We start from the raw sequence: 16,501 nt of genomic DNA, 5'->3' as shown, positions 1-16,501 counted from the left end.
TGCTTTAGGTTGAAATTAGGGGCTATGGTATATACTGAGGTAAATATGTACCAGAGGTCTCATCCTAGTAAATACATGCTATTTATTCATGAAAGTTTAAGCCTGATATTATTGCACAAGAATTTGCAGTGAGAGGAGGAGGCACTTTTAACTAACCATTCACAAAGAGTCACACTCAACTAGCACTTCCTGTAAAATGTTTGAAGTAATCATTTACTTTGGTATCAGTTGGGGTTAGTTTTGACTAAGTCTTTCGTGCCTTACCATGGTGAAGAATAAATTAATCTTTATCAATACTGTCTGCTGCAACTTGCAGATCACCCGCTGATACGACTGGCAAATGGCAATGGCCGCTGCTCTGGGAGAGTGGAGATCTACCATGATGGGCAGTGGGGAACTGTGTGTGATGACAGCTGGGATCTGAATGATGCTGCAGTAGTCTGTAGACAACTGGGCTGTGGGAGTGCGGTGTCTGCTCCACAGAGTGCCCACTTTGGCCAGGGGAGTGGAAACATCTGGCTGGATGATGTTGGTTGTAAAGGCAATGAGTCCTTCCTCACACAGTGCTCACACCCTACATTTGGATCACATGACTGTGGTCATGGTGAAGACGCTGGTGTCATCTGCTTAGGTAAGCAAACCACTTTCTCTGTTTTTGAAAGAAAAAAGAGAACGTATCCTACAGCGCATTTTGGAAACGTTGACATATGTCGGAGCCTGGATTAACTCAATGTGCAGTTGAAAGCTTTTCAGAACATTCACAGTTTGATGTTTCTAACCTGACAAGGCACTACAGCCAAACACAGTTAGGCATTCATAGGCTACTATCTGTGAGACCACAGGTCAATACACCTGACTAAGATAAGGACATCATTGATTGGCCTCAACAATATGCATAAACACAACAAAACCATATTGATGTTAGCAGCACCTTAGGTGGACCTGCTAGCACTGGAGCCAGGTCCTCTTAAGCAATTGATCATGGTTTTGTGTAAACCACCCTAATGATCCTTAGCAGGTGTGGAACAACCACGCCAATCCACTAATTTATGTGAACAGGTGACAAATTAATGTGTTATATCTATGTGGAAATGTTTATCAGTTGATCAGAGTTGATTTTTAAAACTGATGGCAGCTCAGTTGCACTGGGCTGTCATTTGCTGCTTTTCCTGCTAATTCAGAGGTGACTGCATTGACAGCAGGAATAGGCTTATTTGTGTCCTTATTTAGCTGGTGAAAAAATTAACATCATTGGCATAAGAAGAACATATACATATGTGCTCTCAGTTGACCTCAGTGAACCTTTGTGGAATGAGCTGGGATGATGTGTATCCAAAATTCTCCAGTGTCCCTTGAAGTGGAGCATGCTTCTCCACACTCCAAGAGAAATGGGACAGAGTCCCACTAGCTAATTCCTGCATCCTCGGGCATGTGCCACATTTTACTGCTAATAACTTCGTTCAATACTTCCAGGCACACTATAAGTGGCACTATGATAATGTTACTAATATGTTGTCACTATCAAGTGACAATATGTATCAAAAATATTTGACTATCACATGTCTTCTTGAAATTGCATTATGTATTGCGTACTGTTGCTATGCTACGTCAGCACAGAATTCATTAATGTTATGTTTATTGTTAGCTAATGCACACATTAATTGGTAAAGAGTACATTGCAAAACAACTTTTTTCCTGATCTTCTCAGTGAGTTGCAAACAAGTAATCAGAAAACACCTTAAGGCTATGTTGCTCAACAATTTTTTGTGAAGGGATTGCAATTTAAGTTTCATTCAAATATCATTGTATAACTTACACAAAATCAGACCATTCCAGAGAAGTTTATTTTTAACAAATATTCAACTGTGTGGTGCAATGGTAAGGAATAGGGCTTGTAAGCCAAAGGTTGTTTGATTGATTTCCCAGTGGAGCATTGCTATTGTATTCATTGCACCTCGACAGAGGCAGATAGCTAATCAAGTCTCTGTTTTGTGGTGTGTGACACTAGACTCCACCTGCAATGTTACCATGCAGACCAAACATATTTCAAAACATTTTAAAAAAATTAACAATGCAGCAATTTACAACAAAATCAGTCACTTAGAGCATGTACCTTTCATCCAACACACCACAGGTAGCTGAGTAAGTAGCTGTCAATTGACTGACTCTGTACTATGCATTTTGGCCACGTAACCATTAAACACGTAAACTTTGTGACATTTAGGTGGTCCTCAGATCCGACTGGTTAATGGGCACAGTCACTGCTCTGGCAGAGTTGAAGTCAATTACAATGGCCTTTGGGGATCCCTGTGCGATGATAGCTGGGATCTGAAGGATGCTGCAGTGGTCTGTAGACAGCTGGGCTGTGGGAGTGCTGTGTCTGCTCCACAAAGTGTCCACTTTGGCCAGGGGAGTGAGCCTACCTGGATGGCTGAACTTGCTTGTGAAGGTGATGAGTCTTTCCTCTTGGACTGCTCACACCGTGGGTTTAGGAATGACACCTGCAGTCATAGTGAAGATGCTGCTGTTGTCTGTTCAGGTAAGGGAGTCACTTTTACTTAGTTTGGGAACCTCAACAAGAGGGTATTAGAATGATAGATTCTTAGACCTGATTAGCAATCAGGAGACGTGTCTTTGTAGAGTGGGTATGTTTTTCGTAATTTGTGAGGTCTTGCAACACAGTAGGACAACACTTCATTAAATGAAGTACGATCCTTTTGTTTAACAACTCTGGCTAACTTGGCCAATATTTAGAATGTGATATATGTATTTTTATAAATATAATATACATCAAAACAAACATATCGGTCGCTCTATTTATGCATGCAAGTATGGTTTTAATATTTTCTTCTGCGACTTTTATGTCTTCCTCAGGTCAAATGTCTGAAAGAGGCAGGTCCCTATTATAGCTCTTTCTCTCTTTGACTTTCAGGTGGTCCTCAGATCCGACTGGTTAATGGGAACAACAGCTGCTCTGGGAGAGTGGAGATCAATCACAATGGCCTGTGGGGAACTGTGTGTGACAAAAACTGGGATCTGAAAGATGCTGCAGTGGTCTGTAGACAGCTGGGCTGCGGGAATGCTGTGTTTGCTCCACAGAGTGCCCACTTTGGTTGGGGGGATGAGCCCACCTGGCTGGATAATGTTGCTTGTAAAGGTGATGAGTCCTTCCTCACAGAGTGCTCACATGATGGGTTTGGGAATGAAAGCTGTGGTCATCATCAAGATGCCGGAGTAGTCTGTTCAGGTAAGGGAGTCGCTTTCTCTTAGTTTTGGAGACTTGCTCAACTAATGCTCACATATATGGAGTAAACTTAAATATTGCAAAAATTGCAATTTCCTTTGCAAAGGTCCTTTTATTTTTCACTTGACTTATTAACCTTGTTATATGACTACATGCTAACACAAGTGCAATGAATCTTGCTTCAACAAATCAGCATATTTGCAGAGGCCATGGCGAATGCATGCAAGGAGTGTGTGAAATCTGCGTAAGACTGAAGCGAGAGGGAAAAGATTCCATTTTTTCAACAGACATTTCCTACAAAAAATGTTTGAACTGACATCTCACATTGGTTTTAGTTGCATTATTCTTTAATGTCTTTAATGTCATCATTACAACTGTGAAGACTAACTGAATTCTTATCAGTATTTACCTCAGTAGCTTTTAGATTTTCCCAACCTCGAGTGAAGTTGAAGACCCTGGGCCTTACCAGTCTTTCTCTCTGACTTTTAGGTGGTCCTCAGATTCGACTGGTTAATGGGACTGACAGCTGTTCTGGGAGAGTGGAGGTCTACCACAATGGCCGGTGGGGAACCCTTTGTGACAACAGTTGGGATCTGAAAGATGCTGCAGTGGTCTGTAGACAGCTGGGCTGTGGGACTGCTGTGTCTACATTTGGTGGGGCCCACTTTGGCCAGGGGAGTGAACCCATCTGGCTGGATGTTTCTTGTAAAGGCGATGAGTCCTTCCTCACAGAGTGCTCACACCGTGGGTTTGAGTCTGTAAACTGCAGTCTTAGTAAAGGTGCTGGCATTGTCTGTTCAGGTAAGGGATTTACTTTTTCTTAGTCTTGGAGACTTTCTCACCTTAGATTCGCCCTAGCTGCTGATATCACTAAATGTAAATTTAATTGCAGCTAGTGTACAGAAGAAGCTTACTGCAGTTGTGTAGCCAGTGTGGAGGGGCTGTTGATCGATTGAGGATAAGGGGGATCTATTCCCCGCACTGCTTGGTAGGTTAATACCATTTTGAAACAGATGTAAGCCATCATTGGTCACCAGAATCAAAAGGACAAAGGAAATCAGGATGGGTGAGACATGGGAAAACTGCCAAATCATAATTTCACTTTAAAATATTGTCAGTATCAACTGACAATATATAAAATACTTTGTATTTAGTCTTTTATGTGCTGGTGTTTTATAATGTCAGACAGTTGATATTGTATTTCTAGCTGACATACACATTCATGGTAAGAAGTACATTGTAAAACAACCTTTACTTTGCTGAGTCTGCTGATTTGCAAAAAGTCATCAGAAACCACCTCAAAACTGTGTTGCCGAACAATTGGTTTTAGGTAAAAGGCTTGCAATGTCAAGTTGTATTCAAATGGAATTTCATGTGAATCATTTAACATCCAAAATGCACAAAAATTGACCACTCCAGTTTCTTGCTTGGTTTAATCAATTCAATTCAAATACACTCAATTTAGAGGAAACAACTCCAGTTCTTGTGGAGAGATGAGAGTCAGTTTAAATTTGTATATTATGCAGCTTTACATGCAATGTTTCTATACGGACTGAACAATGAACACATTTCAAAATACCCTGCAGTTTGACAATGCAACAACAGACAACATAAGCAGTCACCTAGAGGATGTACCCTTTTTCCATTCAATATACAACACACAGCTGGCAAAATACATGCTAAGTGACTTTATGCGCTGTGCACTATGGCCAGGTAATGATATCAATGATATCAATAGGTATGCGGAGCAGGCCTTCAGACTTGTCAGCGGGGAAAGTCTGCCTAAATGCCCGTTTTGGTCCTGCTGGGAAGGGCTGTGAGCCCATACATCTGTGTTAATAGAAATCTTGCTCTGTCAAATCAGCATATTTGTAGGGGCCATGGTGAATGCATGCAAGAAGGGTGTGAATTCTGCCTAAGATTAAGAGGAAAACTGACATTTTCTACCAAATCTTTGAACTCACATTTCACATGGGTATTAGCTTCATTATTCTTTAATGTTTCACACTACTCACTGTATTAAGTCTTTCATGTTATCATTACAACTGGGAAGACTAATTTAATCTCCAACAGCATTTTCTTCTGTGATTTTTAGATCTTCCCTATGTCAACCCTCTGATCGACCCTGGTCCTTATTAGTGTATCTCTCTTTGTGACTTTTAGGTGGTGCTCCAATCCGACTGGTTAATGGGAATGGTCGCTGCTCTGGGAGAGTTGAAGTCTATTACAGCGGGCAGTGGGGAACTGTGTGTGATGACAGCTGGGATCTGAATGATGCTGCAGTGGTCTGTAGACAGCTGGGCTGTGGGAGTGCTGTGTCTGCTCCACATAGCGCCCACTTTGGTCGGGGGGATGAGCCCACCTGGATGGATGATGTTGCTTGTAAAGGCAGTGAGTCCTTCCTCACACAGTGCTCACACCGTGGGTTTGGGAATGAAGACTGCAGTCATAGTGAAGATGCTGGTGTTGTCTGTTCAGGTAAGGGAGTCTCTCTGTCTTAGTTTGGGGGATGCGCTCACCTAATACTCACTCTGGAGGGTGAAACCAGGGTGACGTGACTAAATGAACATTATTTAATATTTCTAAAACTAGACTTAATTTGAAGCATGGAATTCTTGAAAATCTTGTTATGTCTGACTCAAATTTGCTGTCATAAGAAGTGTATTGGAATGGTTTTCTGTAAACCACCACCACAATTGAAGTCATGGCACAGTCATGAAAGGAAATCATTCTAAGATGTGGCACAGTAATGCCAAATAATACACTGCTTATTGTGAACAACTGAAAGTAATGAAACAAGCAGGGTCAAATACCTGATATATGCAGAAAAGTTTCACAAGGAGTTACAGGGCTACAGTTGCTTTTTTTGGGAACTGGTGGCAACCTGTCTATTTCACATTACCTTATCATAATACTGGCCTGTTACTTACCAACTGACTAATTCTGAGCATTAGCAGCAGGAATAGACCTATGCTTATCCTTCTTCTGCTGGTGTAAAATACAGCTTCCTTATAAGATAAGACTTGTGAGACATGAGAGTCAAACATGTGAAAGACCCTGGTCCTGTCCGGACTAATTATCTTGGTGACTTTTAGGTGGTCGTCAGATCCTACTGGTTAACGGGAACAACAGCTGCTCTGGGAGAGTGGAGATCAATCACAATGGCCAATGGGGAACTGTGTGTGATGACGACTGGGATATGAATGATGCTGCAGTGGTCTGTAGACAGCTGGGCTGCGGGAATGCTGTGTTTGCCTCAAAAGGTTCCCAGTTTGGCCAGGGGAGTGAGCCCACTTGGCTGGATAATGTTGCTTGTAAAGGTGATGAGTCCTTCCTAACAGAGTGCTCAAATAATGGGTTTGGGAATGAAGACTGCAGTCATGGTGAAGATGCTGGTGTTGTCTGTTCAGGTAAGGGTGTCGCTTATTCAGCTCACTCATTAACACTCATTTCAGTTGATGACAGCACTGAATTAGCCTTCGTTAATAGTTCTTAAAGTCAGCGTAATTGTAGCTAAAGAATATGTATATTGCTTATTGCATATAAGAAGTGAAACTTAAATTTTTTCTTAAGATAATAGGAGGTTCAGATATTGAAATGCAGTTTATTTCAACTGCAAGACATTGAACATCTTCTATATGTCAGTGGTCATTGCTACGCACAATACAGTTGTTCTAAGGGCACATTTTGTAATGGAACAGTATCTTTGTTAATGGTAAGATATATCTGTAATTGTTCTATGCACTTTGCTACTAAAAGACACACCCATCCTGGTTCTGAATTAATAATAATATGAATACTGAATATCTATATCTGAAAAGTTCAATATGTAACATACCCTTTAACTTGAATTTAAACCAGCTTGAATTCCAGGTATTTAAATTTGTGTTGAACATTTGAATCTGAACATGAGTGCCAGTGTACAATTAATTCCTTACTCAAAATAAATGTAAATAATAATATGAAGGTATGTTGATATATTTCAGAGTGCAGTTCTTCCAGGCTTTCGGTAGCAAAGACAGGGGTGTGGGCATATAACAGTACACTGTGCCGGATTTTTTCCACTGTTCATATGTTTTACAGGGTGTGTGCATGTGAAACCCTTTATAACTACAGTTTTGGTTCCCTTTTTCAGCAACCAACTCAACCCTTCTCGTAATTGTCAGTCTTCTACAGAAACATGCATGTTATGCACTTAGCAGAAGAAGTTGAACAAATGAGTAAATTTCATGACTCTTTATGAAATCAACTTGATTTTTGCATGGCCCTTAATATATCTTTATTACATATATTAAATATGTCAATTGGATGACTCATCAGGGGAAAATCACATTTGTATTGCAATATACAGTATGCCTGCAAACTCTGAAACAATTTGTGTCAGTCTAAAATGCATTTAATTTATGAAGATGAAAGGATGATATTTTTGTCATTACTGAATTATGAGGTCTGTTTTTCTAGTGAACCTACCAAAGCCAAGCATCTCTGTCAGTGCCAGAGAGGTTACCTGGGGTCACAGTGTTGACATCACCTGCTCCACCATAACAGAGAAGTCTTTTGGTACATTTGTCCTGCAGAAGGTATCAGGATCCTACAGAGATACAAAAAGTTCCAGTTCCAATTCTGCCACCTTCACCATTACTGCAGTGAACTTTATTCATGAGGGGGCTTACCGCTGTCAGTATCAGATAAGAGCACTGGAACACCTCTTCACCTCTCCCAACAGTGACTCTGCCAGTTTCTCTGTTACAGGTAAGGAAGAAATTGCACACATGCTGTATGGAAGCTGCCATCTGTATTTATGTTATTAGAACTATGGCTGTTTTGCTCTGTGAAAAGTATTCTGCAGTAGGTCTTTGATTAAAGCTTTACTGAATAATACTTGACTGATACTTTGTTGGACATTGTTGTAGTTGCACTGGTGATGGCAGTGCTTGGTAACCAACCATGCTCATGAATTTCGCCATCCATCTCTTTATTCCTGATGAAGTGCAATAATAATTCAGCATCTTGTTTTCAGTGGAAGGAAGGACTAACAATTCTGACAAATTAAGGATTTTTTTCCCTTTAAAGCCCAGATTTTCACTAGATGTTTCTTGTATATGACATTATAACAGGAATATGTCTTCAAAGAATGAATTGTGTTCTCTCTACCTCTAGTGAGCCTACCAAAGCCAAGAATCTCTGTCAGTGCACGAGAAGTTACTTGGGGTCACAGTGTTGACATCACCTGCTCCATCACTACAGTGCACTCTGGTGGTACATTTGTGCTGCAGAAGGTCTCAGGGTCCTACAGAGACACAAAAAGTTCCAGTTACAATTCTGCCACCTTCACCATTACTGCAGCGAACTTTATTCATGAGGGGGCTTACCGCTGCCAGTATCAGATAAGGCTATCAGAACGCCTCTTCACCTCTCCTGATAGTGACTCTGTTAGTTTCTCTGTTACAGGTAAGGAAGAAAATGCACACATGCTGTATGACATCTGCCATCCATATTTATTTTATGGTTGTTCTTCTCTGTGAAAAGTGTCCTGCAGTAGGTCTTTGATGAGAGATGCTTTTCTGAATAATACTTGACTGTTACTTTGTTGTGCATTGTTGAAGTTGCACTGGTGATGGCAATGCTTGGTAACCATGCCAATGAGTTTGGCTATAAAGCTCTTTATTCCTGATGAAGTGCAATAATCATTCAGTACCTTGTTTTCAGTGGAAGGAAGTACTAACAACTCTGACAAATCAAGGATTTTTTTCCTTTATAGCCAAAATTCTCAGTAAATGTTTATAGTATATGGCATTATAACAGGAATATCTCTTCCAAGACTGAGTTGTGATCTCTCTATCTCTAGTGAGCCTACCAAAGCCAAGCATCTCACTCAGTGCCAGAGAGGTTCCCTGGGGTGGCAGTGTTGCCATCACCTGCTCCATCAGTACAGTGCACTCTGGTGGTACATTTGTCCTACAGAAGGTCTCAGGCTCACTCACAGAGACAAGGAACGCCAGCCCCAACTCGGCCACCTTCACTTTTCGTGCGGTCGACTTTGTTCACCATGGGACATACAACTGTCAGTATAAGACAAGGGTATCTGATCGCCCCTACAGCTCTCCTCAGAGTGATTCTGTCAGTATTGCTGTGATCGGTAAGGAACTATATAGGCACCTGAAATAACCCTGAATGATCCATAACAGAGAATTACATTTATTTAGATGAAAAAAACTTTGAAAAGCAGGTGAATTCTAATTATAGGCTGATTTATCAGTTTCTACTGCGGTGCAAATGTGCTGCCTTTTCAGGATCAGGGAATACTTACTTTTTTATGGGTAAAGTATAAGTAGGTGCAATGACAGTTGAATCTTGTTCAGATTCACTCAGAATTATTTGACCCATGTGTTGTCTTCTCTCATGTTTGTAGCCTATTGTATAGCGTCTTTTTCTGATTTGTGTCCAGTATTTGTTTTTTCAAACTACACCTGTTTTTTTCTATGCCTCTTTAATGTCTGGGAATAATAGCTGAAAATTTTTCATCCAAGAATTTTGATTTTCCTCATCACTTCTAGTCTTTAACAATTCTGTCTGTGTGAATTGCATTTAACATGTTAAGGTGAAAGAGTAATATTTCTTACATGACTAAATGTCAGACTCTCTCTCTCTAGTGAACCTGCCACAGCCACGCATCTCCCTCAGTGCCAGAGAGGTTACCTGGGGTGGCAGTGTTGACATCACCTGCTCCATCACTACAGTGCACTCTGGTGGTACATTTGTGCTGCAGAAGGTCTCAGGGTCCTACAGAGACACAAAACGTTCCAGTTACAATTCTGCCACCTTCACCATTACTGCAGCGAACTTTATTCATGAGGGGGCTTACCGCTGCCAGTATCAGTTAAGAGCACTGGAACGCCTCTTCACCTCTCCCAACAGTGACTCTGCCAGTTTCTCTGTGATAGGTAAGGAACTACACACACAGATGTGTATATGTGTGTGTGTGTGAACAGATATTTACATGTTGAGATACCTCCCTTCATGTCATAATTCTCTTGTAGTGGTCCTACTGCAGCCCAACATCTCCCTCAGTGATACTGCAGGAGGAATGATCTGGGGTTACCAGGGGCCAGAGGTGATCATGGGCCACAGTTTCACCATCACCTGCTCCACCCCACCACAGTACCCAGGAGGCGTCTTCCACCTGACATTCACAGGGTCCAATAGGACTGAGATTCAGGCTGCTGTCAATCACTCTGCCTCCTTCCTGTTTCCTGCTGCGGAATTTTTCCACCAGGGGAATTACAGCTGCATTTATGAGACCACAGTTTCCACCCGCAAGTTCAGCTCCCCACAGAGTGAGCAGCTACCCCTAATGGTCAGAGGTAAGGAGCCAACATTGAGAGCGAAAGATTTCACTATTGGAAAGATGTGTGCATGTATCTTAGAGAAAGCTTGTAGACAGTCTTTCATTCTTTTATGATATACAGTCAACTAGGGCTGGGTATCTTTTGAATTTTATCGATTCCAATTCCGATTCTGATTCTGCTTATCGATTCCGATTCTGCTTATTCTTGCTTATCGCAAGACATCAAACACTACAGTCTTTCAGATCGATGCCATGCTGCCTTAAATGTTTGATATGCAACCTGACTTGCAGCTAATTAGCTCCCTACATGCATTTCACTTTGCCTTATCGTTTTCTTTTCTAAAGTGAAGCCACACTTTTGACCATTTACCGCGGTCCATCTTTTACACTGTTGTGATGTTAGCTATGCATGCTAGCTCGTATTTAACCTTTTCGTACATAACTTATTTTTATGCTATGTGGTGCGCGTGTTACGTTACATGGTTTATGTTTTCATCAGCATTATTACGCTTCTCATAGTTTTCAGTTAGCATTTGCTATATTTTTAACATTAAATCACTGTTTCCTCAAAGCTGAAATTAGCTAGAATTTTGTGTGTTGGAGCAGGGAGAGATCTAAAACATGCAGGAAAGGGGTCGTCCAGGAGAGGTTTGGGAAACGCTGGTCTAGGCTAGTGGAGGGGAGTTTTGATATGGATAATGAAAGATGCATTATCCTCAAAATGTAATTTTAATTATTTACTTACTTAACACCCTACCATAGACAATGACCAATTTCTATAGAGTATACAATGTTGGGGCCCTGGGTTCTGCTGTAGCATATAGGGTTATTCATAGATCATGCCCCCTTTTGATCCCCAATAATTAAGCATGGTTGCCTCCAGACATTCTAGACTAAATGTTAAAATATTACAATCTATGATTATGTATTGATAGCAATGGATAAAGGATAACCTGTTTCAGTTGAATGCTATTGACATAATTGGTAATGATATTAAATGGCATTAAATGGCAGTGCCTCCACTCAGTAAGAGCAAGAACAAAAGCACTATATGTAAAAATATGGTGTCTGTCCAGTGCTCACCAATAACTTAATACACACCCAGTCATTAATTTGAACATGTTCAAAACACTTTGGAGTGACTGTATAGCTACACAGGCCCAACTGAATCTAGCAAACTGAGGTAATGTAGCTAACTGGCTTTTGCCTATGTACCGTGACATATCAACAACAACAAAAGAAACGCACAAGATATTGCAATGATACCACAAGCTAGTTGACAACTTCTATAGATAACTCTTAAATGGAGTTTTTCTGAGGGTTTATGTGGTTTATTATACAAATTGAACCTTTCCCATAATTTTTGTTTTCATTTTGAATAATCAAAGCAGATTTTTATACAAACAAGGTGGAAGTTGTCGGTGATTTTTTTTTTTTTTTTCCAGGAGTACCATGTAATGCTTATAGGCAGGTACACGTTTTGATTTGGCATATATAGTTTTAACAGACTTGATTTTAAGCCATTTGCATCTGCGCTGGTCAGTGAGAGACCTTGTGTTGTGGCTCTTCTTCACCCTCAGCTTCCCTGGTCCTGCCAATCATCTCTGGAGTATCAGCAGCACTGATGCTGATGCTCCTTTTACTGCTGCCAGCCGTCATCTGTCATATGGGTGCGGGGAGAAGATCCAACCCACATCTGGAAGTTCAGAGGGAAGACAGAAGTGCATGTTAGTACCCGCCTCTTTTCAGAGGAGCGAACACATCGGACATTGGTGCTTGTTGCAAAGTAACACTGTACTTTAGTGGCATGATCAGTGTAAATTATAAATTTACTACAGATTCTCATTAGACAGCTTGAGTAGATACACTGGGCATTCCGAATTTTGAACATTTCTCTTAATTTTCCAATTAGCCCAATCATTTACTCGGTTTGGTATTTTTAACATAATGGTCTATTACACCTGTGCTTAAATATTCCACTGCTGTGTAATGTGGGAAATTCATCAGTTTGTAAAGCTACAAATTAACTAAATTAACTAATTGTGCAAATAAAGCCAGAGGATCAGGGTATGACTATATTAATGATGATCTATTTCTTCTATTACAAGAGGTCCATTCAAATTTCAGAAATTACTCAAATGATTTTACAAACACAATAATAGTGGATAGTTAGAGAGATTCTAATATCAATGGTTTTTGTTTGCATATATATACAAAGACCAAGGTGGTCAGAATGACTGCAGATCAGAAAATGAGTGGAAGTCAGTTTTTATAAAGCTAAATCCCAAAATCAACCAATTAAAAAAACTCCAAATCTTCACAGACAATAATACCCTAGATGGCAATCACAAGTGGCTTGCATACCACCTTTAATGGGAAAAAAATCATTATTAATACATTCATATCCCATCAACACTGTCTGGCAAAGTGTGCCTAAAATAAATTGTCGCTGAGTGTTTTGACACATGCATGTGTGTACAAGGCATGTCTTAATCTAATGCCTTAATGGTTAACTATTTATTATGATTGAAAGTTTTCAAGTGGTTCATTTTTCACACACCTTTGTGCTCCAGGGGTCATGAACACTTACTCCAACAGAGAAGAAGCCATTGGAGAGGAGGGTAATGAAGCCAATGTCGACACCGAGAGGGACTGTGAAGAGATTAAGGAGGAAGTCGGTGTGAGTGAAGCTGTCCCTGAGAATCCCAAACAACCTCAAGAAAATGAAGACTCTGTGGCTGAAAACATATCATGTAAAAATTAATTGAAGGAGGCTGGAAAGAATGACTGGTTTGCATGTCGAACATAAACATTAAAGTAGATGGCCGGACAAAACTGATTCATAGCTGGGTTAGAAATCTCTTTCATAATTGGCCGCAGGCCAGCAATTTTAAAAAATATATTCTGATAAAACAAATCAAATTTTCATTGTTCATAGTTAATGTAGTTAAGGATTCAGATACCAGAAAAGAATTTTGTGATGTGTCTCAAAACTGAAAGATTTATTCCCTCAATGCAAAATTGTTATAGCAACCAAACTGTATGGTGATTCTAATAAGAAGTAAATCATGAGGAATTTGTTTAAAGGATGTGCCAAGTATTGATGAATTATCCCTTGAGGGCCATTGCAGTTCCCCACTATTTCTCATGAGCTTAACATTGTGCGGAGTTATCCATCACTTTTGATGGGAACCTTGAGAACCTTGGGAAGTAAGCACTTTTAAGACATTTCCATAACATTAGCATTTAGTCATTTGGCAGATGCTCTCATCAAGAGCAACCTATAAAATTGCATTCAATGGGGTTGGACAATTAGCGCAAGGATGCTAAAAAATTAGTGCTGTCCTTGAAATATAGTGTCATTGTACGAAACATTGACACAATGGGATTAAGTGCTGTTAGAAGGCATACAGCCTTAATCTTACACAGCACAACCTTAAACATCACAGGCTTGTATCAGCTTAACTTATACTGCTGCAAAAGCTTGAGGTACAAAGCTTATCTTTTATGCTTAATTTGCAATCCATTTTACAGCTACTAACTTATGAGTATGAAGAGCCTAGCTGTATTCTGAATAGATGTGGGTTTGGAATCTGTGCCAGAAAAGTGATTATTTGGGTGGCTAGAACTAGAGTATAGAATTTCTTCTGAGCCACAACACATAGCCAGCCAAGAGAAAAGACATGAGAGCCTTTTGGTTGGTTGAAGATTAGGCAGACAGCTTCATTCTGGATCAGATGGAGGGGTCTGATGCGCAGAGGCCAGCAATAGAAAATCTTCAGCATGATATTTACAGTATGCACACCTGAAATGATCAAAATGTTTATAGACTAAGATTCCAGGGATTCTTCAGGGCTATGCACATGTGCTCTGGCACACAGGAGAGAAACTCAAGACAGTACACTGTCTACTAAAGGACACTTACTAAAAAACACCTACCAATTCTCCCTCTTGTCACACTTCAATTCAGTTATTCATTTCTTTAGGTTGTAATGATTTCTCATTCTGGCATTAATAATATGAATCTGCAAACAACCCGATAAAAAATAACTAGAGAGGCTTTCTCCCTTGATATGAGGTATGAGGCTTGACACATTAGATTGATTCAAAGCAAAGACGAAGCAAAGGACTTTTGTCAGGCACAGGCACTGTGAACCAAGTAGGTGCATGACTTTGAAAGGGAACCCTTGTGTGTGTTTGATGAAGTCCCAGATTTACAAAGAGGCAGGGCTTCCATTATCTGCCTTGTGTCTCTTTGTCTGACTAAGGCTAATAGGAATATATCCAATTTTGGGCTCCCATGTATGGAATCTTTGAAGGAAAAAAATATTGTTGTGGTATGAAACAAATTTTTTGTCTTGAAAGATGACCTTATCTTGCCTACATCTTACTTGTCCTATGTAATACATACATATTCCTGTGTATATATTACATTTCAATGTTTTTAAGACACCTATATGATCCCTGGAAGTTGTTTTTTACATGATTTTACTTAACAAAAAGGAATGTCAACAAGTTTGGCATGTCCAGTGATTTTGTAATGACATGGATATTTTCAGAGTGTGTTACTACTGATCCCAAGTGCCAAGCATTTTTCTTGCTGGTGTTAATGAAAAATGTTTTGGTTTTACCACATTATTACCATTGCTGTTATGTTATAAACCAAATTGAAAATATCTCAACGTATTCTGATTGAAGTAATTTTAATGTAAAGTTGTCTATTTTACTTTGCAAGATATGGCATGGGATTATCCTTGTCTGGTAGTACTAAAGCTGTTAAGTTTTTGCTTTTGAAGGCATGCATTTTCATGCAATGCTTTATCTGGGTGTGTTTGTTTTAGAATAGATGACACTTTGGTTTTCCTGATTCACAGTATGATTATTGCCTTACATACAATAGGTCTATTGTCCTCTTTTAAGAATCATTTTGAAGATGAAAAGTATTAAAATTTTAATGTAACAATGTAGCTTGAGTGTGATTATTTTTGTTTAGCGATTAGAGCCTCTACTTCCTAGATTTCCTGTGAGGAGTGATTCTGCCAGTGGATTAATGCCGTTGACCCTAGGACACTACACATTTCATTTAGATGTACTGTATCCTTATCAGAAACCTCTACACCAGAACCGGAATGACACCATAGCTGTGACCTACAAACTCATCAGTAGGGCCACATTATCACATTATGGCTCTGAGATATTTATAAATCATGAATTCAGTTACAATCAGCCATCAGCTTTAGTAAAAGTTGTTTGTAGGTGTGTGCACTTGGGTGTATGTAGCTGTGTCTTCAAGGTATAGGAGTCATGGGGGAAGTACGTTTCAGCTGAGTACTGTAATATGTTCATTGTGGCCTTAGTCTCAGATGGTCAGTACCATTAAATGCTGAGTGTATTCTACGCACAGCAGCGCGTTTCCAACAAAAAGTTTCCTTTTTGTGCCACCTAGTGGTTAAAAGTATTACCAGAGCAGGTCTGATCACAAGACAAGTAATAGAGATTCGAGAAATCATAATTGAGAAGAATGACTGTGACTATACACTTTTTAATGAATTCTTTGAATAGGCTTAAAATGAGGTAAACGTGAGGAATGCGTGTTTACAGCTAAAGTTGTGTATTTGAGGAGATAGGTCAGGTCCTATTGACTAATTGGTCTTAGAGTGCAACACAAGGTTGTATAGTATAACTCCTGCACAGTGTGTTAAAAGGTATCCAGAACAGAGTATAAGTGCATGTCATATCCTGTCTGGGATAACAAAACAGAGGACCCATAGGACAGCACTTGTCATTCATAAATAAGGTGTTCCTTTCTCCATTAACCACATACAGAAACTGAATCCACTCTAGCAGGGAATCTTCTGGACTTCCCTGGAGGTAACAGGTGAATCTCTAGTCACTTTCCCATCAAATTT

The 16,501-nt window shown here is 39.9% G+C and overlaps 1 protein-coding gene across 1 annotated transcript in view; it reads left to right on the top strand.

Moving 5' to 3' along the window:
* LOC118794650 (deleted in malignant brain tumors 1 protein) overlaps positions 1-13,356 on the top strand; it is a 40,520-nt gene extending 27,164 nt beyond the window's left edge. The window contains exons 13-27 of the mRNA XM_036552901.1: positions 317-631; positions 1,209-1,216; positions 1,900-1,908; positions 2,236-2,539; positions 2,933-3,247; positions 3,734-4,045; positions 5,408-5,722; positions 6,340-6,654; positions 7,706-7,996; positions 8,405-8,695; positions 9,093-9,383; positions 9,898-10,188; positions 10,285-10,608; positions 12,173-12,262; positions 13,166-13,356. Coding sequence (XP_036408794.1) covers positions 317-631; positions 1,209-1,216; positions 1,900-1,908; positions 2,236-2,539; positions 2,933-3,247; positions 3,734-4,045; positions 5,408-5,722; positions 6,340-6,654; positions 7,706-7,996; positions 8,405-8,695; positions 9,093-9,383; positions 9,898-10,188; positions 10,285-10,608; positions 12,173-12,262; positions 13,166-13,356 — 3,662 coding nt within the window. The remainder of the gene's footprint in view (positions 1-316; positions 632-1,208; positions 1,217-1,899; positions 1,909-2,235; positions 2,540-2,932; positions 3,248-3,733; positions 4,046-5,407; positions 5,723-6,339; positions 6,655-7,705; positions 7,997-8,404; positions 8,696-9,092; positions 9,384-9,897; positions 10,189-10,284; positions 10,609-12,172; positions 12,263-13,165) is intronic.
* The last annotated feature ends 3,145 nt before the right edge of the window (positions 13,357-16,501 follow it).

Source organism: Megalops cyprinoides, chromosome 19 (genome assembly GCF_013368585.1).
Source record: "Megalops cyprinoides isolate fMegCyp1 chromosome 19, fMegCyp1.pri, whole genome shotgun sequence".
Taxonomy (NCBI): domain Eukaryota; kingdom Metazoa; phylum Chordata; class Actinopteri; order Elopiformes; family Megalopidae; genus Megalops; species Megalops cyprinoides.
The sequence above is the reverse complement of the archived record's forward strand: the minus strand, read 5'-3'. Positions and strand labels throughout refer to the sequence as shown.